This window comes from Engystomops pustulosus, chromosome 1 (genome assembly GCF_040894005.1).
Source record: "Engystomops pustulosus chromosome 1, aEngPut4.maternal, whole genome shotgun sequence".
In the NCBI taxonomy this organism is placed as follows: Eukaryota; Metazoa; Chordata; class Amphibia; order Anura; family Leptodactylidae; genus Engystomops; species Engystomops pustulosus.
In genome coordinates this window covers 176,495,991-176,520,725 of record NC_092411.1, presented here as the reverse complement: position 1 = coordinate 176,520,725, position 24,735 = coordinate 176,495,991, and the positions used below count along the sequence as shown (strand labels likewise).

At 39.1% G+C, this 24,735-nt stretch overlaps 2 protein-coding genes across 2 annotated transcripts in view; one reads left to right on the top strand and one right to left on the bottom strand.

Moving 5' to 3' along the window:
• LSM7 (LSM7 homolog, U6 small nuclear RNA and mRNA degradation associated) overlaps positions 1–24,735 on the bottom strand; it is a 528,664-nt gene that overhangs the window by 58,195 nt on the left and 445,734 nt on the right. The window lies entirely within an intron of this gene.
• TMPRSS9 (transmembrane serine protease 9) overlaps positions 1–24,735 on the top strand; it is a 91,279-nt gene that overhangs the window by 9,046 nt on the left and 57,498 nt on the right. The window contains exon 2 of the mRNA XM_072113927.1: positions 24,485–24,630. Coding sequence (XP_071970028.1) covers positions 24,498–24,630 — 133 coding nt within the window. The 5' untranslated portion in view covers positions 24,485–24,497. The remainder of the gene's footprint in view (positions 1–24,484; positions 24,631–24,735) is intronic.

The window sequence follows — 24,735 nt, the reverse complement described above, 5'->3', positions numbered from 1 at the left end:
TCCAATATTAAATAGAGTGAGGCATGTTGTGCAATATAAAGATCGTAATAACATGTTGAGCAGAAAGAACATTCAGACATAGTGAATAATCAGAATAATGTTTCCTTTTTGACATTACAGTTTTAACATCAATTCCATCTTTATTAAGAAACTAGAACACAAACTTATTCCTATTACACATGAAATGCTAGCCACTTTTTTAAAAGACAGTTGTGAAGTTGTGGCCAGGAGGTTAAGACAATAGTTTCACTGAGTTATCATATTACCGAGTATGTTCTGATCCTGAAACCATACATGGTTTATGCAACACCCCTGTCAACGCATAGGCAAGGTGGCAGTTGCGAATAGCTGTCATGAGCTGTTTGGGAGACTGATCACCTCTCTAGGAGGTCTCTAAGTACTGTAGAACTTACTGATCGCAGCTGTAGCCACTGCCTGGTAAGGCAAGAGTTAACAATGCAAATGTCATTGTCCAATGATGTTCTTGTAAAGCAAGTCATGGTCTTCTGAGAGAAACAGACTTCATGGTCTGTCTGAGCAGTGAGCAAAGGAGTGAGCAGCACACGACAGTGCTGCACCAGCCAGTGTCCTAATACCAGGAACCACAGGTGCCTCAGGCCATTGCCTAGCACCCAGGGCAAGTCAGGAGACTTAATCCCAGAGCCGAGATCCACCACCCGGACTCAGCTCCATCTCTATCAGCCCATCCTGAAGCTACTACCTGGCTGCGTGTAACCTTCCTCTGGACCAGCTTTCTGTGACTTCTCCAGCTTGCCGAATCTGTTGCTAAACCTTCTGTTATCATGTTTGGCCATTGCCTGCTGTTGAATAAAGAACTGTAAGTTGATTTGTACAACCTTGCCTCCATCTAATCCCTGGATCCAGGCTGCTTACCTCACGCAGGCTTCCCCATATATCACCCAGGGATTCATCCTACAGACACCTCAGGGGTTGCCCAAGTGAGAAACCATTGCATCAGCCACTCCCTCCATATTCCATTTCATAGCACAGAGGGAATTTTCAGAGCACTCTGGAATTTTATACTGAGTTATAGGAGCTAAACAACAACAACTGAGTAAAATTGTTAAGTAAGTTGGTTAAATTGAGCTTAATTGTATAAATTTGAAAACTTTCTTTCATGGAAAAACCCCTTTAAGTTTTAAAAGTAATAAATCTGTCTAACATAGTTTGGGTAGATAGATTAAAGCAATTCCCTAAAACAAAGAAGGTAAACGTGACATGACATATAAGTCATAATTTATACGGTTGAAAAAAGACACTTGTCCATCAAGTTCAACCAATGTCACAAAATTACATTGAAGGTAGTACTAAAAGAAATTGGAAACACAAAGGGAGGAATTTATTATTGGCTTTTCACCAGTAAGGGTGGTTTCACATTGGCGTTTTTTTCACATCAGTGATTATTCACTGAACCCACTTTGGCTTATGGACACGTACAGATTGGTTTTCCATTCCTGGCATCAGTGATTTTTCAGTGATGCCTTACTGAACCATTCTTTTCAATGGGCTTTTTCACACTTCAGTTTTTTTTCACTGATCAGTTTTTGTCAGTGAACTCACAAAGAACAGGTTCAGAACTTTTATCTTTTATCACTTTTAAGAACTACAAGTAAATTCAATAGTTTACTAAATTAGCTTTGTGGCACACATATTAAGAAAATATATGGTGTATTTGTGTTGTATTTATGCTTCAGTTAGTTACAAATTTTTAGCTATTTTTGTGTAATTTAAAAAACCGACTGCTGTTACCACTTTAGACACCTGACCTACGGTTAAAGACTTGTTTCTCTTGAACAATGATGTGTGTTCTCACTTCTATACATTTGAATGGTTTGATGACCTGTAACATTGTTTGCAATATTCAGCCATTATCAGTTTTGTCTGTCAATGGTTCCTGGATATTTATCTTTGAAAGATGAAGCATTGAGCAAATAGAGTATTAACCTACTTAATTATTTATTTCCACTGGTATTATAACTGCCAGCTATTATAATTTGGACAATAGTTATCTATAGTCTACTGTCAGCTCAAGACTTTGTTTAAATGGCCAAATTACAGCTTATTGTTAGAGCCAAAAACAGCATTGGATCATTTTAGGAGAAAGTAGAGAATCCTGTTCCAAGGTGTTCAGGAAAGATTTTCCTGCCATCCTTTGGTGGGATGTGATGCATCTTCCGCATTCATTATACAGCACTCACAAAGCCATAATGCATCACTGTGTTTGTATAAAAGCAGTTCCTGTTAATTATGATGTTATCAACCACTTACCTGTAACTAGAGATATTTATTGAAAGTTACTCATCCTCACAAAGTTGGTCTAGACCAACAGATTCACTCCTTGTACTGGAGAAGTTTACAAAGACACTGGCAAAAAATAAACTTTAGCCCATTAGAAAGGTACTTGATCAAGGTTTTTAGGGAAATTGTTGTTTTATTTTACTCAATAGAAGAGGCAAAGATTTTAACTGTTGGCCATTCATTTGAAGATGGGTCATAGTGAGTTCATTCCTTGAACACTAAGGCTATATTCACACTGACGTATGGAGGACGTATATATGGCCGCCGTATATACGGCCGATATACGCCCCCCATAGGCAGCAATGGGCGCACGGCACCCTACGGGACCTGGCCTATCTTTATCCGTAGTACGGCGCCGTGCGCCATTAATTCCTATGGAGAGGGACGGGGGTGAGCTGCGCTCACCTCCTCCTCCTCTCCCCGTACACTGCTGTTGCCCGCTACGGTACGGTACGGGCGGGCAACGGCAGTGTGAATATAGCCTTACACTTTCTCCATACATGAAAACCATGCACCACTAAAGACTTCCTTTTGTTTTGAGAGACATAGTTGAAAATGACTGACAATACATTTGGTAGACCGTCCAAGGCAACTCGCTCAGCGCCTGAAGTTATGAAATAATCTACCAACTTTTTACAAAGGTAATTAGGTACTCTGGGCATGCAGACTCCAGCTATTAGATTACATTCTTCAGTGGCCACAATTCCACATGTGTGTGTAAAGATTTCTGGGGTTATTGTCAAAGCTTGATGGTGATATGTCATTACCAGTGCCTAAAATAATTGCTGCCCTAAACCTTTAGGGTGTATTCCTATTTATTGCACGAAACCTGTTATAATTAGTGAACATGCAAAATCAGCTTGTGATGCTTAAAGGGGTTTTCTGGGAATAAAAAATTGATATACTGTATGGCTTGTGGGGGGGCTTAAAAACAATAAACTTCTTTGACAGTGTAGCTCATTTGTGCTGTAAAATGTGTATGTTGCCCAAAGGAAAGCTGGGTAAAGGCTGACCTGGGAAAGTTGGGTCTGTCTAATTGGGTTTAATTAGCATTCATCTGGAAGTGTTCCAGAAATACCTGGTGCAGACTTCCCAGATTGGCTTCACACAGCTCACATGAAAGGCCTGTGGAGCAGTGACAATTGCGGTCTGTGGCACTTGCCCGGAGCTCCCATTCTCCCATGGCACCGCCTGTTACTGACGACCCCTATTTGTTTACAAGGGGCAAAGACGTCAACGCCAAATATTAGTAGTTTTTTAAGCCCCCTCCCCCCACCACAACAATAAATATCAATTTAATGTTATTTACAGCATCATTCCACTGATTCTGCCTGATTGTGTAAAATTGCTGATTTATTAACCACAGAGTTTTTTATTCAACCCCCTACAGGACTTTGAAATTGTTTTCTCGTGACATATTGTACATTTCCCAAAAGTCTGCTTTATGTTTCCCATTTTTTGGAAAATCACCAAACTCTGTAGTTAGAAGGACCTACTCAATTTTCAATTGATTGTGAAAAGCCTAAATAATAGCAAATCACTTAAATTACCCCCTTATGGAAACTACACACCTTAACTTATGAAAAAGCACTTTTAAGAAGTTTGTTAACCCTTAATGTGTTTGGTTAACTCTGAACCAAAAAGAGCATCTTGCTTTCAAAAAACCTGGTTCCACTTGTCCACCCGACGTGACTCGCGATGTCCTAGTGGGAACAGATGAACCTTAGTCTGCTGGTATGTTACAGTGCCAGGAGATAGGGGGGTAGCATCTCCATACCATCTTTCCCTGTTCCCTCTCCCTCTTCTTCTTTTACCACTCTGGTATTATTTCAGTCATTTGGCTCTTCTTACCAATGTTGATAACAGTAATTAAGTTTCTTTGTAAGACTATTTGTCTTTATCTGTTCTGTATGTTCTTTTTCTGATATAAAACCTGAATAAAGTTTCGTACGAAAAAATATACATATATATTTATTTATTTATTATGTTCCCTTATAAAGAATGGCTGGGCCATTATACAAGCTCTTATTCCTCTTGTGTCACTCCATCTTCATAGGCCTTTTTTTCACTCCTATTGTTCCAGATGACTATGTTTTTACTCTGTCTTGTCTTATTTTTTATATGACTCTCCATGATTTGTAAAGTACTATGGAATATGATGGTGCTATATAAGTAAAGATTGTTATTATTTTTAATCTCTCTCTATCCTAATCCCCTCTTAATAGAGTTATATGGTCAGAATCAATCTGATAACTGTGCACTGAAAGTCTATTTTGAAAGAACAATATCAGTGTAGGCTGAAGTAGAATATGGAGAAGTGGAGAAAAGCGCATTTTTCTGATATGATATATATTAAGATTTTTCTTATATTCACCTACAGTATTGATTAGTGATAATACAAAGTTGGCCTCTGATCTCTTAATTTACCTTTTTAGTTAATGAAAAACATCCCCATTCTTCAATCAGAATCAAATTAGCGCTAGTGCTGCCAACTACTGACCATTCTCTTATCTCCATTTCATCTCCAAACTCCTGGAACGCCTGGTCTATTCTTGACTAACCAGCTGTCTCTCAGCAAACACCCTCCTTGACCCCCTACAAGCTGGTTTCCGCTCTATGCACTCTACTGGAACTACTCTTTCTAAAGTCTTCAATGATCTTCTGACCACTAAATCCAAAGGGCACTATTCTCCACTTATTGTTCTGGATCTATTGGCAGCGATTAATCCTTTGGACCACTAGCTCCTCCTCGGGATGATTTGCTCCAATGGCCTGAAGGATACTGCACTCTCCAGATTTTCATCCCATCTCTCTGACCGTACGTTCAGTGTCGATTTTCTCTGACTGTCAGGGTTCCTCAAGGAGTCTTAGGTCCTCTTCTCTTTCCCTCTATACTGCCCCCATTAAACAAACTATCAGCAGATTTGGTTTTTAGTATCATCTTTATGCTGATGACACCCAGCTATATACTTCTGCACGTAATATCACGCCGGCCTTACTGCAGAACACCAGTGACTATCTCTCTGCTGTCTCATGATGTCCTCTCTCTTCTTGAAACCTAACCGTTCCAAAACTTCTTGTCTACTAACCGACCTAACCCTGATCTCTCCATTTCTATCTGTGATGTCACTAAAACCAGGCCCACTGTTTTGGGCTTGTGCTGGATTTCGACCTCTCCTTTGCAACGTATAGTCAATCTGTAGCTCGCTTTTGCTGTATACACCATAAAAACATTTCTAGAATCTGACCATTTCTTACAATTGAAACCTCTAAAATTTGTCGTTCTGATTCACTCTCGTCTAAACTACTGTAACTCCCTACTAATCGGTCTTCCACTTACTAAACTCTCTCCTCTACAATCCATTCTTAACGCAGCAGCCAGGCTCTCAAACGCTACACAGATTCCTCCAGTCTATGCAAATCACTGCACTGGTTGCCGTTTCCTTCTGAATATAGCTCTTTTACCTCTTGTATCACCCCCTTCATCCTCATTCCTATTGTTTCATATGACGTATTACTCTCTAATGTCTTATTTTATTTGTATTTGTTCCCCAGAATATGTAAAGCGCTACAGAATTTGATGGCACTATATAAATAAAGGTTATTATTACATATGAACTACATACATAGTATAAAACAGAATTATAATAGGTTTGTGAAGATGATACTCAAAAATTCTGCTTCAAACATAAATGTTAAAGCTAAAATGTTACAGTTAAAATTATAACGTAGGTAACTTTTTTGGGAATATTAATGTCGTAAAAAATGTAGCCCTGGCATACAGGCTGGCTCCAGTCTAGGTGCATGGGAGCTGCAGTAACCCAGCCTGGCCAATACACAGACTACAGTGATGTACTTTGAGCTTTATTCTTTGTTTTGATTCTGGTGCTGGGTGTCAGACCCACCACACTCTGATATTAATGAAAGGTCATCAATATTAATAATTCATATAAACATTTAGGTTGGGGGTACATATCAAAGTATGCCAGGACTAGGAAAGCTTTGGCCAGAGCATCACACTATTAACACAAGTTTGCTCTCATAGTAACTGAATCTTTTTTAAGTTGTACAAAAGAGAGCCAGTTCAACTTAGAGCATCCTTAACCTCCTGGTAGTCATTTACTATTGTTAGCTGCATTTGTTAGCCTACAGTCTTATCACAACACCCATTCAAGTGGTTAATAGAGGTTGGTCCTGAAGGTCTCACCCAGTGGTGTATCGGGTCCAATGTATCTAAATTCAACCTTATATATAGTCCACAGCAGCCCCCTTATTGATATGTCCAGAGCAGTAGCCCTAATGCTCACAGCAGCCCCCATAATTAAAAATATCCTCAGCAGCCCCCTAATTATATATCCACAGCAGCCCTCTTAATGATTTATTAACAGCAGCCCCATTAATGAAATATCCACAACAGCCTCCTTAATGATTTGTACAAAGCAGAAGAAGGATGGCCCTTCATCATATTAAAAAGAAAAGAAAAACTCCAGCGCCCCGGCAATCCCAGGGCGTTCTCTTTTTCTTCCTGTGCAGCAGTGCAGGCAGAGGCACATCCACATCCGTGCACTCTGCCCACATACACTGTATGATGCAAAGGTGGCACCGCCTGATGACATCATACAGTGTCCGCAGGCAGAGAGAATAGGCATGTCTCTGCCTGCATTCGTTATTGTAATCTTGTATGCAGGTCTTACACAATGGATTCTCTTGGCCCCTGGGGGGGCCCAATTTAATATGCAGAATTCTGGCACAGACTGCACATAACTGCATGTTCAAACTGGTTGCAGATGTATTTATGAAGTGTTTGCGCTAGTATTGTGTCGATATTACAATGTAGTATTATTAAGATGCTAGAAAGATGACAAACTGAATAGCTTTTTTTAGACTTTTTCCATTTTACCTTCAAAAATCCATAACTTTTTTATTTTAGCTGTATGAGGACTTGTGTAACAAATTGTACTTCCTGGTGACCATATTTAATATTCCATGCCATGTACTGGAAAAATTCCAAATTGAGTGAAATTGACAAAAAGATGCATTTGTGCCATATACTTGTGAGCTGTTTTAATGGCTTTCACTGTATTCTCCAAATTATGGCTATATTTTATTCCTTGGTCAGTGGGATCATGGGGATACCAAAAAGATTTTTACTGGGTTTTAATATATTAAAAAAAAAAAACTTTTTATATAAAAAAATTATTAATTCCACCATATTTTGGCGCCAATAACTTTTCCATACTTCGATGTTTGGACCTATCTAAGGTGTAATTTTTTTGCGGGACGAGCTAACATTTTCATTGCTACTGCCATTGGGATCTTTTGATCACTTTTTACATTTTTATGTGTAGCAAAATGGCAGAAAGTGGTGATTCAACATTTGAGCATCTTTTCTGTTGTACAGTTCTTCACTGGCAATAACCATTTTTATATAGACTTGGACTTTTGGGACCAGTGATACCTAATATGTTGTGATTTTATTCTTACTGGTTTCCACTTTTTTAAATTTTTTATTGTTTTTATTAATTTTTAATAAGATTTTTATAACATGTTTTTATTTAATTCTAATGAGACCGAAATAAGTAATCCTCTGATGCAAGTGATGTTTTTACCATGTATTGCAGTTCATTAGTAGTGTAGGCCAATGCACTTGCATGGACTGATAGGCAGACTGCTTGATCCTGTCAGAGACAGGATCGAGCAGTTAAATGAACAGGACAGACAAGGGGACCTTCATTAGGACCATGGATGTACTGCTGCAAAGATGGCACCCTGCAATCGTGTCGTGAGGTGCTGGAAGATGAGGGAAGGAGCCCTCTCACCTCACATGGTATGTAGATCCCGAGGTCACATCATGTGACTGTAAGATCTAATGAGTTAACAGCCCGCATTGGACTGGACTGTTAGTGCAGGTGCCTTTCTGCCATAAGACAGCCAAGCAACTAGTCCTCCTTGCATGGGAGACCTGTGCAGCACTTAGGCTATGCCGACAGAGAAATTTGTCGGCCTAGCTTAAGGTCCTTTAGTGACATAGAAACCTGTATGGGTGGTCGCCAAGGGATTATCTTTGATGCTCTAATGGCCATCAGATTTATCATTGTGGCAGCAGTGTTACTTTTGTTTTGCATGTTGCAGTTTTGGGACTGAAGTTGCAGTTCAGACCTTGCATAGCCTTGCACTAGCAGACAGAATGATATATTTGTTGGTTAGTGCTCTTATGTTTAAATGGCATGACATGGCAATTTTTGTGATTTTTGTTGACACCAAAAAGGTTGCAAACATCCAATGATAAATCTCCACCATAGTACTCTTAAGAGAGGAAAGAACCATCTCTGTCCGAGCCAACTTGGATATGGTCTATTTTATAGACATTTATACTCTTATTTCACTAGCAAATTGTTCTAATAGCTGCAATGGTTAAATTATCCTGCAAAGGAGGAGTTCCCATGGGTTTCAGTTCTCTGTCTGTTTTCACACAAAAGCATTTGTTCCTGAAAGGATCGAGATTATAATATGGCAGCAACAGATCCTGCCTCATCCCTTTGTCTGCTGATATTTAGCTTCAAGGTCCCCTTTTTATCTGAAAATAGCTTTTATTTCAAACACATAGCTGAGACACAGACACACAGGAGCTGTGTCCTAGCCTCATGACAAAGGGGTCAGGCCGCATAAATGACCTACCAATAGATATTTATTTAAGAGGTTCATGAAACAGCAGTGGTGGAAAAGGCAGTCATCATAAGTAAAAGTGCCTTGATTGTATGCATTCCCAGTCCTTTAGACGTTTCGTCTGCCTCTGTCATCACATGTGGGAGTCATTTATTCTGTAAAAGTATAGGGCAGAACTTTATCTTATAAGTGTCCCTTTGTGTACACCAGTGTTGTTAGCTTTCAATGACTTCTTTGTATTTTCTCTAGTTGAAGATGCATGCGGGGTGCCCACCTTTCCAAAATGATTTTAGTTATATACTTAATGCTATCAATTAGCTAAACAAAGTGTAAATACTAAAGCATACTGCAGTCTATAATGTGGAAAAAATAGTAAAGCCTCATACAGGCTCTAAAGAATATCTTATTCATAAACTGTATTACAAGGTATGGGTTGTTTCTTAAGAAACACTGTGCTAAAGAACTATTGCCATGTGAGATGTTTATATTAAACAGTTTTTAATAAAGATTCAATAGGATAAATCAGTATTCAATAAATCTCTGATAGCCAGGGGTGGTTTGGCTAAGCAGCTTTCCACAAGATACATTGATGGGCCCATGTTGTGATATAAAATTGGACACAAAAATTCATCATATGGCAATCATATTTGGACCTGATTTGTTGGGCAATCACTTGCCACAAAGGTCTATTCTACATATCCTATTTGACTTAGAGGAGATGTGTATGCAGTAAAGGTGACATGATCTGTATAAATAGAGTTTTACAGTTTGTAGACAGATTGTCATCTGCCCATTGGGACAAAGGGAATATATCAACATGAACTATCAACATGACCTAATAAACTACTACCAGTATCTAATGAAACGGAATTGTAATATAACATATGCAAATCTGACATAAAAAGTATATTAGCAACACAAATCACAAAAAATAATAGCATGACTATATAATCTAGAAATAATTGCATACATGTAATATACACTCACCGGCCACTTTATTAGGTACACCTGTCCAACTGCTCGTTAACACTTAATTTCTAATCAGCCAATCACATGGTGGCAACTCAGTGCATTTAGGCATGTAGACATGGTCAAGACAATCTCCGGCAGTTCAAACCGACCATCAGTATGGGGAAAAAAAGGTGATTTAAGTGCCTTTGAACGTGGCATGGTTGTTGGTGCCAGAAGGGCTGGTCTGAGTATTTCAGAAACTGCTGATCTACTGGGATTTTCACGCACAACCATCTCTAGGGTTTACAGAGAATGGTCCGAAAAAGAAAAAACATCCAGTGAGCGGCAGTTCTGTGGGCGGAAATGACTTGTTGATGCCAAAGGTCAGAGGAGAATGGGCAGACTGGTTCGAGCTGATAGAAAGGCAACAGTGACTCAAATCGCCACCCGTTACAACCAAGGTAGGCAGAAGAGCATCTCTGAACGCACAGTACGTCGAACTTTGAGGCAGATGGGCTACAGCAGCAGAAGACCACACCGGGTGCCACTCCTTTCAGCTAAGAACAGGAAACTGAGGCTACAAGCTCATCGAAATTGGACAGTAGAAGATTGGAAAAACATTGCCTGGTCTGATAAGTCTTGATTTCTGCTGCGACATTCGGATGGTAGGGTCAGAATTTGGCGTCAACAACATGAAAGCATGGATCCATCCTGCCTTGTATCAACGGTTCAGGCTGGTGGTGGTGGTGTCATGGTGTGGGGAATATTTTCTTGGCACTCTTTGGGCCCCTTGGTACCAATTGAGCATCGTTGCAACGCCACAGCCTACCTGAGTATTGTTGCTGACCATGTCCATCCCTTTATGACCACAATGTACCCAACATCTGATGACTACTTTCAGCAGAATAAAGCTGGAATCATCTCAGACTGGTTTCTTGAACATGACAATGAGTTCACTGTACTCAAATGGCCTCCACAGTCACCAGATCTCAATCCAATAGAGCATCTTTGGGATGTGGTGGAACGGGAGATTCGCATCATGGATATGCAGCCGACAAATCTGCAGCAACTGTGTGATGCCATCATGTCAATATGGACCAAAATCTCTGAGGAATGCTTCCAGCACCTTGTTGAATCTATGCCACGAAGAATTGAGGCAGTTCTGAAGGCAAAAGGGGGTCCAACCCGTTACTAGCATGGTGTACCTAATAAAGTGGCCGGTGAGTGTATGTACATGTATGCAATCCTAATAAAAGAAGATGCATAGCTGTTATGCCATTAATCAATATGTAGGGTCTTAGTCTCGCCATACACTAATAAGGTCCAACCCTTTATTTTTGCACAAGGCGGTTAGTTTAAATACTTAGGTGTTTGCATACACATTAGATTATGATTAAGACAGTTTCCGTCGAAATGCATTGATCAATTTTACCACTGCACTTCCAGTATGGATGCTTGAAATTGGATTACAATAAAGAATACAAGTTTTTATCCGAAGACACCTTGCGTGTTGCTGGAGTTCCTCTTTTGCTATCTGTAACTTAGTCTTCTGCACCATATCTTACTGAATTCCAAGGGAAAGGACCTTTGGATTTTTCTAGGAACCTCACGTAGTAGCTTTTGGCTTGGCCTAGATACTTAAGCAGAAAGCTCCCTATTTCACAAGAAGGGAAAAGACTCAATCACCATTGGGATAGTTAGGATTACAGGGCTGACCAACCTCCCATTTGTAGTAATAAACTGTGGTTTCAGAAAGCCATTTATCTCTCCACCCACAAGCACAGTAACTCATTCAAGACCACCAGTATTAAGATCTGTATGTAACTGGACTGTAAAAGTGCCTTTAAGTTATCAGTAAAAGATCTATTGCTCTCTGTTGTCTGGTATATCCGCACCTCACTATCAACAAGTGCCATCTTGGCAGACAGTGGTATAAGGAGTTCCCGGGGGAACTACAGGTCCAAACCACTGACCACCACAAACATTGGTGCAACCCCCTAAAACCTCTACACTGGCCCCTAGAAGAGAGATATTAATTACAGGGAAGTGCCAGAGAGTAGTCAGTTCCTGTGGAAGCCCACATGCCCACCTCATCATTCTTACTCTGCAACTCATTGTATCATCTCAACCCAGAGCTCAGAGCTTTACACACATTGAAAAGTAGCCTAAAACCCTACAGAGTTTGCTACTACTACCAGCATCATCCCCTCCTCTGTCCCTCTCACTCTCTTCCACACCATGTCACGCTGCATATGGAGCTCTAAGAGGGCTTGTTATCTGTGGGATAAATTGTAGTTCCTAGTGTCAGTATTTAATATCCCATGTTGTACCAAATGCTGTGAAATTAACACACCCCCGCCTTTATCTTTATTATAGTATTTTAATTGTTTAAAAAAAAAATTGTACAAAAAAAATTGTTTTTCTAGATTCTGACTTCAATAACTTTTTCATACTTCGATGTACAGAGTTGTGTTAGGTTTTTTTTTAATGAGCTGATATTTTTATTACTACCAATAAAGGGACTATATGACCCTTTGATCATTGGATTCAGACATTTGGGTGCATTTTTCGGCCTTGAATAAACTTTTTTTTTTATTCTGATAGATTTGGAATTTTGGTAAGTGTCCAGGCTGTTATAGCATTTGGTCAGCCCCCAGTTGTGGGTTGGTGTTAGTCGATGGTGTTACCTAAATAATGCAGCTATTACCAGTGATGTAAAGAGAGAGCTCATCCCCTGAGCCTTCTCCATTCATCCTTAACTGACATGTGATGTACAGTTACATCACATGTTGTGAAAGAAGGTGATTTTTAGGCCCCCTAGAGTACTTGAACCCTAGAGGGTCTGAGTGTGCATACCATATATATTACTACCGTATTGCAGTATATTGTGAATGTATTGCTCTGATCTATTAACCATTTAAGTGCCAGCAGCACTATCTTGGGAATTTGTGGCTGTTTTTGTGTGTTTTGGGAGGGAGGGGTTGATTTTTTTTTTTATATTACCTGGAAAACCCCATGAAAACTAGTTCTAGAAGTGCCAACCCCACTAGGTCATATTTCTTTCCAGCATTCAGTTCTAATGTTACAATCTTAATATTAAGGCTTCTGTCATGTACGTCTTGTTGCGCATGGGGGAGTATGAAGAGGGCTCACTGGCTGAGCCCTCTTCATACTCACCGGGCGTTTGCTTCATAATGAAACAAACGCCCTTTGCTACCACCCGCGATCAGTTAACCATCCTCCTCCCTCCACCTCAAGAAACCTCAGGACGGCTAATTAACCTTACTTATCCTTAAGGGATGTGTAAAGTTACACCCTTTTTACTAGGGAGTCCGAAAAATAGTAAAAAAAAATAAATAAATAAAAAAAAGTTAAAGCAAAAAATGTATATAAAAAAACATAAAAATTCAAATCTTCCCCCTTTCCCTAGAACTGATATAAATATAAATAAACAGTAAAAATAATAAACACATTAGGTATCACCGCGTCCGAAAATGCCCGATCTATGAAAATATACTAACGGATTTTCACTGTGTTTAACCTCGTAACGGAAAATTGCAAATGGCATTTTTTGACATTTTGAAAAATAGAAAAAAATCTATAAAAAGTGATCAAAAGGTCGCACAGTCCTAAAAATTATAGCAATGAAAACGCCATCAAAAGTTGCAAACTTCGCAAACTTTTTACTGCAAACAGCAGAGTGAGGGTATATTTTTTTCAAGTACACATAACAACAAGATATTTTGTTTGGGAAGCTGTATCAGTTTGTTAATAGGAGATCTGCATTATACAACGTAAACATATCTTGAAATAATATGTGTAATCAGTGGTGACATAGGGAAAAAGTATTGAACCCATGAAGAACAAGGGGTGCAAAAAACTCAAGAAACTCAGGAAACTCAAAAAACAGGAAATTCATGACCCCAGAAATCTAGGGAGAAATCCTACAACTTAGTGGAAATAATATTAGTTGGTTCAACTGATGGCTATAAAAAAGTTTTTCATTTCCACACGAAATACATCTCAGGATGGGCAAAACCAGTGAACTGTCTCAAGGACTTTGCAACTTTAGTGACACAGCCTGAAAAGGTTCCAATGACCGGGCATTTTTAGTGAATTTTTCATAAGTGGCAGTTTATGGGCCATAACTTCTTTTTTTTTGCGTACTACCTTAAAATTGTTTGCAGTGAGCTTACAGATGTCATCCGTGTTCCATCTTTTTTGTGAATCCATTGACTTCTATGGAGGACTGTAGTTCATGCTGCAAATTTTTATTATCATTGTCTGCACATACCTGAAAAAAATGATGTATGAACAGACCCATAGGAATCAATGGGTCCCTGAAGCATATGGACCTTAAAAATGTCCATCTGAATTAGCCATTAGGTGCTAAAAGAAAGTCTCAAATCAACACAGATAGCTTGAAGTCACAAAAAATAAAGAAAAAGGCTAAGAAAAAGTTTTATACATGTGCCCCAGGGTCAGAAGAAGGGGCTTTAAAATGCACTCGAAAGACTGACGAACCAAAGTGGACAATGTTACAAAACTATGTAAATGATATACCGGACACATAAGAATATGCTTACTATAACTGTTACTGTATGAAAATTAACAGAGAAAAGGCAAATAATTTTTAACAGTGGCAAATAGCATCAGCTGCTAGGTCAAATGCTATTTTGGGGTACAATAAAACAATAATGTAGTTCATGTAGATCACATTACAAACATTAGATTAAATGCAGGTAAACTACTTTATACAGTTCAAGAGACCAGTGTACACAATAGAGTTTGACTGGCAACCAAAGTCATAAGTAGATTACAATACCCAAAAAGTTTATCATACAATAGGTTACTTATGCAAGCATGTTCTATTTAACATGAGAGTCTTTATTTTATAAGAAATCTGTGAATGCAAAAAGAGGGACAATTTTAGATTTCCCTCTGCACCACATTACATACCATCCTCTCAACTGTTCCCCCAACTCCCGAAAAAATTACTCATTTTTTTCAATACTCTTGCTGAAATGAGTTTGCTCTCTGTATTTGCTCTTTCTCTCTTATTTTAAAGCATTTACTGGCGTTTCTTATTTTTTTGCTGGGTAGATAGAGTGAAATATATATATAGATATAGATTTATAGTACAGTTATTAGAGATATGAATCATAGAATTACAGTATATAGGGCGTAATATAGATGCAGGTCCAACCTATTTCCTAGAGGTAAACTAAAAAACCCATAGGGCTTCTGCCGTTTGCCCCAATAGAGGAGAAAAGTTCCTTCCCAACTGCAAAAGATACCTAGATAGATAGAAATGTGCCTTTTGTAGGTAGCTAGCCAAGTAGTGTGAGCTCCAGGATAACAGGAGGAAGAACTGCACATAATCTTTATATATTTAGATATTACTAATGCCTTACTCAACCCTTCACACACCTCGATGTACATGTATGTCATGGGATGCACATATTTAGTGATCATATCTGAACAGTTACATTTTTATTCCATCTAAGAGCCTTTGTATTTGCCTGCTAATGCAGTGTACATTATCAAATAAAGCCTTATTTTGCACATGGTTTGTCTTTTAGTATTTCTATAAATTTCCTAAAATTTGTAAAAGTCACAAAGTGGGCACAACACTTTGGGGCGGATTTAGTAAGTTTGCCTTTGTAATGTGCACAAGGCGCCAGATTTATGAACGCAGAGACGTTGTGCCTGAATCTGGTGCTCCCTACACAGGTCCGACAAAGTGCACCACCTTTTTTTTGGAGCTCCTTTAACATGGGGCATGCAACACACTTTTGTCAGACTCCATATGATAAATATGGTGCACTCTGACTGTGCATGGACACGCCCCTTTATGTGCAGAAATTTGTGCACCGTCGGGTATAGTGGAGCCATAACACAAATGATTGGCGTGAGACACATATGTGGCGCTGACACTTCTCAAATAATTGCACAAGCAGTTTGCACATAAAAGAACGTGGAAAGTCTGAGAAAAAACTGGTGCAAGTCCCTTAGTAAATGTTCCCCATTGGGTACTAAAAGAATGTATTTGTAGTATAATAATATTTTTTACTTTGTGCCAGCTATTACATATTGACTTATTGAAAGCCAACGCAATTGTCAACAAATGCTGTGAAGGTCACCAATTTAGGCCTTGTATAAGCAAAGTCTGGAATTGAGTCTTTTGAACATCTGTTATTTTAAAATATTCCCCACACCCAGTCTTGATATGTATACCATAAAATTAAATAAAAATTAGTTTAAAGAAAATCCCCACACCCCTTGAAAAATGCCTTGAGCGCAAGTATTTAACGCCTAAAACATATGAGCAAGTCTGATGGAACTAACTTGCATCAAACTCGCATTGTGTACTTCTACCCAGACGCTCTGAGAACAGAACTGAACTCAGCGTGAGAGTTCATGATAGCAATATTTCCTACAATAGCAGGAAATTTTTGACCTTATCACAATTAGAAACTGAATTATAGTGGCCCTATGTTTTAAGTGAATTGGTCTAGTCCATTTGAAAAGCCATTTGTATTACTGCCATTTGTAGACTTCATACTAGCAAGGAGCATGAGAAGAGTAAAGCTACAAGCTACAGAGAGATAAGGTCTGTAGCAGAGCTGAGAATTTCATTGTGTGTTATATGCCTCTCATGGAACTCAGCATCTCCAATCTATCTCATCTCATCTGATACTAGTGAATGTTCAGAAGCTAAATGAAAGTGAATATAAACCTGTACCCTGATAATCTAAGCACATTGTCAGCACACAGCATCTTACAGCACTAGAGGGATCATAATGTGTCTGCTTAGAGAATCTTACACTGACCCGCCTAGGGAGTGATAGGCTAGAGATAAAAATCAGTAAAATTGTAAAGTAAGGGGTTAAAAATGATCTTTATTGTGTAAAAATCACTAGGGGATAGAAATGTGAGAATTTTCTTTCATGGGCAAACCCCTTTAAAAATGCCTGTTTCTTCACATTTCAACAAGTATCTTTTATACCATATATCTTTGTGAGGTAGGGTATGAGGTGCAACTCGTATAAACATTTTCTGGATGACTCTTGATGGTTGATCTATAGTATCATTTTTTTCATGTCTTAATAAAATAACTTAAATAATGGCAATATAAGCAAAGCATTACACATTTTAGAATTTTTTTCATAAACGCTAAATATATTTTGAGAATATTTCACAAAAAAAAAAGATCTCAAAATCTCTAAAGTAGTTTAAAGTATTCCCAGGTTATTACAGCATATATTGACACGTGTTTGATATGAAAAATGTTATTGGTCCTCAAAGTGGAAATGAGACTGGTTCTCAGGGGTTAATAGATGCTTGACAATTTGCAACTCAGCAGCCTGCTTCCCGATTCAGTCTTGCACAGTTGCATCATCTTGCCTGAAGCTTCAGCCTGGTGTCTAAGACTGGTGTGGCCTTATAAACAGGGCATAAGTAGAATTCTACTTTACTTACTCTGAGTCCTCCAAGTCTACAGTTTGGAATTGAGAGCTGGTTAAGATCATTCCTATTTATTTTGGAATTCATCATTCGGTGTACTTGACAAGAAGAGACTTTCTCATTAAATCTATAGCATCAAGGGGGTAATTTAACATTATAGTATCATTGATTTTTCTTCTCATGTGTTAATCTGTTTATCTATCACAATGTTCTTGTCCTTTATATAATGTCACTTATTTGTCACAGTGTGTAATAATGTATACCTTTCACTTAGAACTGAACTTTCTTTGCAGCAATTAAAATGAACAAGATGTACAAGGATTAACATGTTCAGATGTCCCTAGGTACACTCATAATCCTGAATAAACAGGTGGATCTTAGGAATGCTTTTAAATGTGTCCAGGAACATTTGTGACAAAAGACCTTAGCAATAATGATGACAGCACTGGACCGCTTCGTCTGTTTAAGGAACACTACATGTAGAAAACCCAAAATAAACTTTCAACAAATGCATCGTTAAAGGGTTATGGTAATAATGTTATTGCAGCATATCACTAGGGTGTGCCATAATGATCAGTTGGGGTGCTGACCATTGGGACCCCAACAATCACATAAATGAAAAGAAAGTTGTCTCATCTAGCTACCTTCTGGCCACAGTGGCATTTCTGTTCAACCACAAACAAATGAATCATTTAAATCTCTTCCTCTCATTGAATCCTCTTATTCAATTATTTTTTATATTGTCATAGTATTTTAGTAGATAAGGTTGAAAAGAGATGCAGGTCCATCAAGTCCAACCTTGATACAAAGCAAGGCAAAAACAACAACAATTTGTTGTCACACGAAGATACATCTTTGTGGCTGTCAAGAAGAACATAATAGTTTAAAATTGTGCTCCCACTGCAGTGCGTAGTTAGTTTTCACCCCCCGCAGCCTCAACCTGTTTCCCAAGAAATGGTGCATCTGCTATGACCCTCACCACCGCCTTTTTCTCGCTCTGTGATAAAATCAGCAGAGGGAGGAGAAGTCTGGAATTTAGGTATTTCCACTGGACAGCAAAGGTAGAATGAAAATCAAACAAAGGCTCTATTGTACACCTATGTTCAGCGCCTTTGCCATTTTACATCGTAAACAGGGCCTTTTTTCTTCTTAAGGTATAACAGGTTCAGTCCCCTTAACACATGCATGAAAAAGAAAGCACAGGCTTTCAAACATAACCAAATTATAGTTTTATTTAAAGGGTTGTTTAAAAAAAAACAAAATGAAAAATATAAAGGTGACTGCCTTCCTTGATATCAAATTCCATTGCTATGCCCCAACAGAACAATTCCATTTGATCTCTGGATTAAGATTCATAGGAAAAATGTGAACTTTGATCCAGCATCTTCAAATATTAAAATATTCAATTTTATTTACCTTCCTCAAAAACGTTAGTCAGGATTCTATAGACTCATATGGTGGAGAGATACAATAGTAAGGAGCCTAGTAAGATCTTTAGGGGAATACTGTTGTACAATTTGCTCTAAAAAGAACTACGTGAATGAACACTTATGAGGAGGGATTATAACTAGACCAGAAGAACAAAGACGGATCCTGATAAACAGTGAGAATCAGAAGATCCCCAACATCCCCCACCGGGGCCTAGCCTTTTCTTCGGGCCTGGAGGCAACCAGGGCCCAGAATACCGGAGTGGCGGGCAATTGTGGCCTAGGGCATGCTGATGTCACAGTGCTTGATATGGGGACTGGAGGGCTATCCTACAGCCTGACAGGTCTCCAGCAAGAAATAAGGAGCGAGAGGCTAAAATACTTGTTTCTCCCTAGCGCAATCCCTGAGTGTCTGTAAGATGAGTCCCTGGGTAATGGATGGGGAAGCTCGTGGTGGTAAACAGCCATATCCAGGGATAAGATGAAGGCAATATTGTGGAAATTAACTCACGTTTTTTTATTGAACAACGGATAGCAGGCAACGGGCCAGAACAGTCAAACAGCAGATTCAGATTCTGGTACTGGAGTGGCTGTGGAGAGTGTCCCGCAGGAATGATGAACCAGCCTGATGGTATATGCAGGCTGGGATAATTGAGGTGGAGCTGTGTCCAAACTGTGGAAGCTGCAGCTCTGGGTTAGAGTCTCCTGACTAAGTTCCTGGGATTGGTTTCCGTGACTGCAAGGTGTGCTGTACACTGACTCTCTCTTCCCTCTGTCTCTGGAGACTGGACTAGCTTAGACCAGCTAAGACCATGTGCTCCCACTGCCCAGGGTATTTATACTCCCCCTGGTCAGGTGGTAGCACCTCTCCATTCACACTCCAGCCAATACAATGCAGCCAACTGATAACATTCAGTTCTCCCTGCATTATCCCCTGGGTGAGTTACGCAGGCCCACCAGATGGATCATGAGAGGTAGAGGGTGCTATTCACAACTCCACCTTGCCTATACGTTGGCAGGGGTGTTGCAAATGCTGCAGCTTAAAGAGTAACCATCATTTCAGATGATTTTTGATACTGTGAGGAGGGGACAGTTGGGAACGCTTTTCTAATGTACTTCATTAACAATTTCTCCTTGGTTTGCAAAGTAACAGGCTGTAAAGTGCCCCCTAGTAACTATGTTACTTCTACGTTGCTATGGAAAATCTATCTACAGGATTTAAGACAGATCTCTCTTCTTTACTGTTTTCTACACAGCTGTGAGTGTTAACCCTTTCTGCTCTCACCCTGGCTGCAGTATGCTTTCAGCATCATTTTTAAACATCAAGATGAAAGTGAGAGGGGATATTCCGCTTGAAGTGATGAAAAGGTTGATCTTAACATTTAAGGAGCAGGTAGCCAATGGTGTGGAATAAGACAGTGGGTTGTAAATTATGTAGAAAACAGATTGATTATGTACTGTAATAGAAAAATAGAATCTTTATGCCGAGTGGTATTTAATAGCTATCCACTCTCAAGGATAAGTAAATAGCTTAGTTGTTCAGTCCAGACTTGTGAAACAAGTCTCAGTCTCTCACTCTGGGTCAATTACACTTGGCATTGTCAGGCCAACAGTTTGTCTAAATTAACTCTACCTTTCAGCAAACTGAACTGTATGGGCTACCTATCTTTGTCATTGTGGACAGGTTATCACACACAGTCTCATTCTTGAATCATCTTTGGTGTAGAAATGTAAAATATATAAGTAAGGCCTTTTGCACTACATCTCCTATAAGATTATTTTTACTGAAAGCATTTTCTATTTTACAATTATGGAAATAAAAAGTTAAGTTTTATCATTTATTTCAGTGATTGCACTAACAAATTAAAACTTAACTTCTAGGTTGTGTCACTACACAGCCTTTAGCATGATATATATATATATATATATATATATATATATATATATATATATATATATATATATATTATATATATATATAAAGGATATATTTATACTGTGTAACTTTTTATGCTAGTGACCCAGCAAGGCTGTCCTGCATCTTCATCATTACTAAACTAATGAGACTAGGGACATGCAGTGCAGGCCAGATCTCCATAGGTACTTTCAACAATGCCACTAAGAGTACAGGCAGTCCCCGGGTTACGTACAAGATAGGGTCTGTAGGTTTGTTCTTAAGTTGAATTTGTATGTAAGTTGAAACTGTATACTTTATAATTGTAAACCCAGCTACAATTTTTCTGGTCTCCGTGACATTTGAATTTAAATGTTAAACATATGTTAAACATTTAAATGTTAAAAATGTTGGATTGTCATAAGAACCAGGATTAACACTAAAGCTTAATTACAGACACCTTTGAATCTGCAGATGCTTCAACCAAGACCCAATAAAAATAACATACCCTTCAGCATGGCCAGCAGGAGGAAAAGCTCTAGTACACGCACTTTGTTTTGGCAGACTGAATGATATGGCTGCAAAAGCATTGGCTTTACCCAAGTGGCAGCTCTGCCTCCTTTGTCTGTGTCCAGTACACATGCCAGACTGCATCTTCCATTGTCCTTATGGTACAGACCATAAGACTTGCATTGGCTTTTTAACTCTGATGTAAACTTACCATTTTTTACGACCACACATTCATTGTTTTCTAGAGAGCTCTCTCTTAGGCTACACCATTCTATTATCAGATACAGAGGAAAGTGGCTGTTAGGCTTTAAAAATCCCTGCTTGAATGTGTCCACTACACAGTTTTTACTATTAGTGCTTTATGGCTCCTTCCATTGCCACAGAATCAGTTACTGTTCCCTCATTCCAATTCCTGATTAATTGGACTACATTTTTGATACTTATCCAGCTCTTGTCAGTTCCCTTGTCAGTTCACCTATTAATCTGTGTTTTGTGATGTGAGACATTCTGGTTTACAATTCTACATCAAGATATATCAGTTACCAAAGTTCAGTTTCAGCTTCTGTGATAATTGTTAATGCATACAGAACTTACTGCTTCATTTTTACTGGCAAAAAGACCCTATAGCAATATGACCCTATGGCAAGGGTAGAGAGAGAAAGACAGGCAGAAGATGAAAAGGGTGATGGAGCCAGCAAAATCTTCATTACAGAGGGTGAAGGCCACCAGTCCTTTTAAAAGTTTTACCAGTTTTGTATTATGGCACTTTAAAAAGGCAATTCACAACAATTGGTTTTGACAAATTAATCTAAATGTTGGAAAAAACTCTTTAGAATGTACTTCACCTTTCAAAAGATCAGTAGTCCTTTGTGTGCACATGCCCCTTCATCTATTATTGTATGTGACTTTATGATCATTTTTATTTTCTAACAGTTCTCATTCCCAGGCACTTTATCTATTATTGTATGTGACTTTATGTCATTTTTATTTTCTAACAGATCTTATTCCCAGGCACTTCACAGATCATGGGGTACATATACAAACAAAATAAGACATTACATACTAATAATATAGTCATATGAAACAATGGGTGTGGGGGCAGAATTATGCCATTTGCTTGAATAAGTTTCTTGTATTCACTTGTACAGTTGATGTATGCAAAGTTTGTTGGAAAGTTTATTATGTAACCACATAATGGCCCTGTATGATCAAGCCATTTTTGTGTTTCATCAATATGTACTGCATATACTTGAGTATAAGCTGAGTTTGTCTGCACAGTTTTTGTGCTAAAAAAAGCCCAGCAGCAACTCTTTTCTCTCTGGGTTCCTGTGTAGCAGCAAGGGTGTAGTAGCATGCGTTCTGCCTGCACACACACTATGATACGGTGTCGCCGCCTGATGATATCACTGTGTGTGTACCCGTCTCTTCCTGGAACCCCGAGACAGAAGAGAAGCAGCAGGGAGCGCCGGAGACAAGTACTGAGCTTAATTTTTTTTATATAACTAGGAACCCTGTATGCTGTTGGTTAGCTGCTGACTAGCTATTATTGGGGGAAGGCTGCTGCAGGGCATATAATGAGTACGGGGAAGCTGCAGGGCATTGAATGAGTAATGGGAGGCTGTGAATAATGCATTTCACACCCTAGGCTTATACTTGAGTATGTATTTACTAGGCTTAGTCAAAGAAATTATTTCCACTGAACTATAGAAAAGTGCATATTGATATCTATAGGACATACACTCACCGGCCACTTTATTAGGTACACCTGTCCAACTGCTCGTTAACAATTTCTAATCAGCCAATCACATGGCGGCAACTCAGTGCATTTAGGCATGTAGACATGGTCAAGACAATCTCCTGCAGTTCAAACGAGCATCAGTATGGGGAAGAAAGGTGATTTGAGTGCCTTTGAATGTGGCATGGTTGTTGGTGCCAGAAGGGCTGGTCTGAGTATTTCAGAAACTGCTGATCTACTGGGATTTTCACGCACAATCATCTCTAGGGTTTACAGAGAATGGTCCGAAAAAGAAAAAACATCCAGTGAGCGGCAGTTCTGTGGGCGGGAATGCCTTGTTGATGTCAGAGGTCAGAGGAGAATGGGCAGACTGGTTCGAGCTGATAGAAAGGCAACAGTGACTCAAATCGCCACCCGTTACAACCAAGGTAGGCAGAAGAGCATCTCTGAACGCACAGTACATCAAACTTTGAGGCAGATGGGCTACAGCAGCAGAAGACCACACCGGGTGCCACTCCTTTCAGCTAAAAACAGGAAACTGAGGCTACAATTTGCACAAGCTTATCAAAATTGGACAGTAGAAGATTGGAAAAACATTGCCTGGTCTGATGAGTCTCGATTTCTGCTGCGACATTCGGATGGTAGGGTCAGAATTTGGTGGTGGTAGTGTCATGGTGTGGGGAATATTTTCTTGGTACTCTTTGGGCCCCTTGGTACCAATTGAGCATCGTTGCAACGCCACAGCCTACCTGAGTATTGTTGCTGACCATGTCCATCCCTTTATGACCACAATGTACCTAACATCTGATGGCTACTTTCAGCAGGATAATGCGCCATGTCATAAAGCTGGAATCATCTCAGACTGGTTTCTTGAACATGACAATGAGTTCACTGTACTCAAATGGCCTCCACAGTCACCAGATCTCAATCCAATAGAGCATTTTTGGGATGTGGTGGAACGGGAGATTCGCATCATGGATGTGCAGCCGACAAATCTGCGGCAACTGTGTGATGCCATCATGTCAATATGGACCAAAATCTCTGAGGAATGCTTCCAGCACCTTGTTGAATCTATGCCACGAAGAATTGAGGCAGTTCTGAAGGCAAAAGGGGTCCAACCCGTTACTAGCATGGTGTACCTAATAAAGTGGCCGGTGAGTGTATATGGCATTTACACCATGATATTAACTATGTTGTAGGCATTTTAGAGATTGTTGGTTTGCCAGGCACACAGTTATAGGTGCAAAGCATACATGGCTTAATTGATATCCTTTGAGTGTTTCTAGCTTTTGTTCAGTTCTTGAGTCAAACTTAGATATTACATAGCAAATGTATACTAATAAAAAACAAGCAAAAAAGTGATCAGCAAATTTAAGTGGGAGAATTTATATCTCTATAACAATGGCTGTAAGGTCCTGCAATTTTATCCTGGCATACAGAGATATAAGTAATTTATTTTCTCTTTGAGGTTTACTGAATATGAAAGTAGTTATAACACTTATTTATTCTTCACAGCTCATTTGTTACAATGGCAGGTCAGCAACATGCAAAAATATTGCCTGCCTTAGATGTGGACAAGCACACACCATGCTACAAATGGAGTTTGGTCTCTATACTTTTTGGAGGCACGACTATCAGTGTCACTGCAGGATTATTAATAAGTAAGTGCACACAGATTTTTATTAAATAAAATTTGGGATTAGTAAATAACTCATTTTAGCGGGAGGAGTTATAAAACAAAAACTATAACCTACACTTAACCTTTT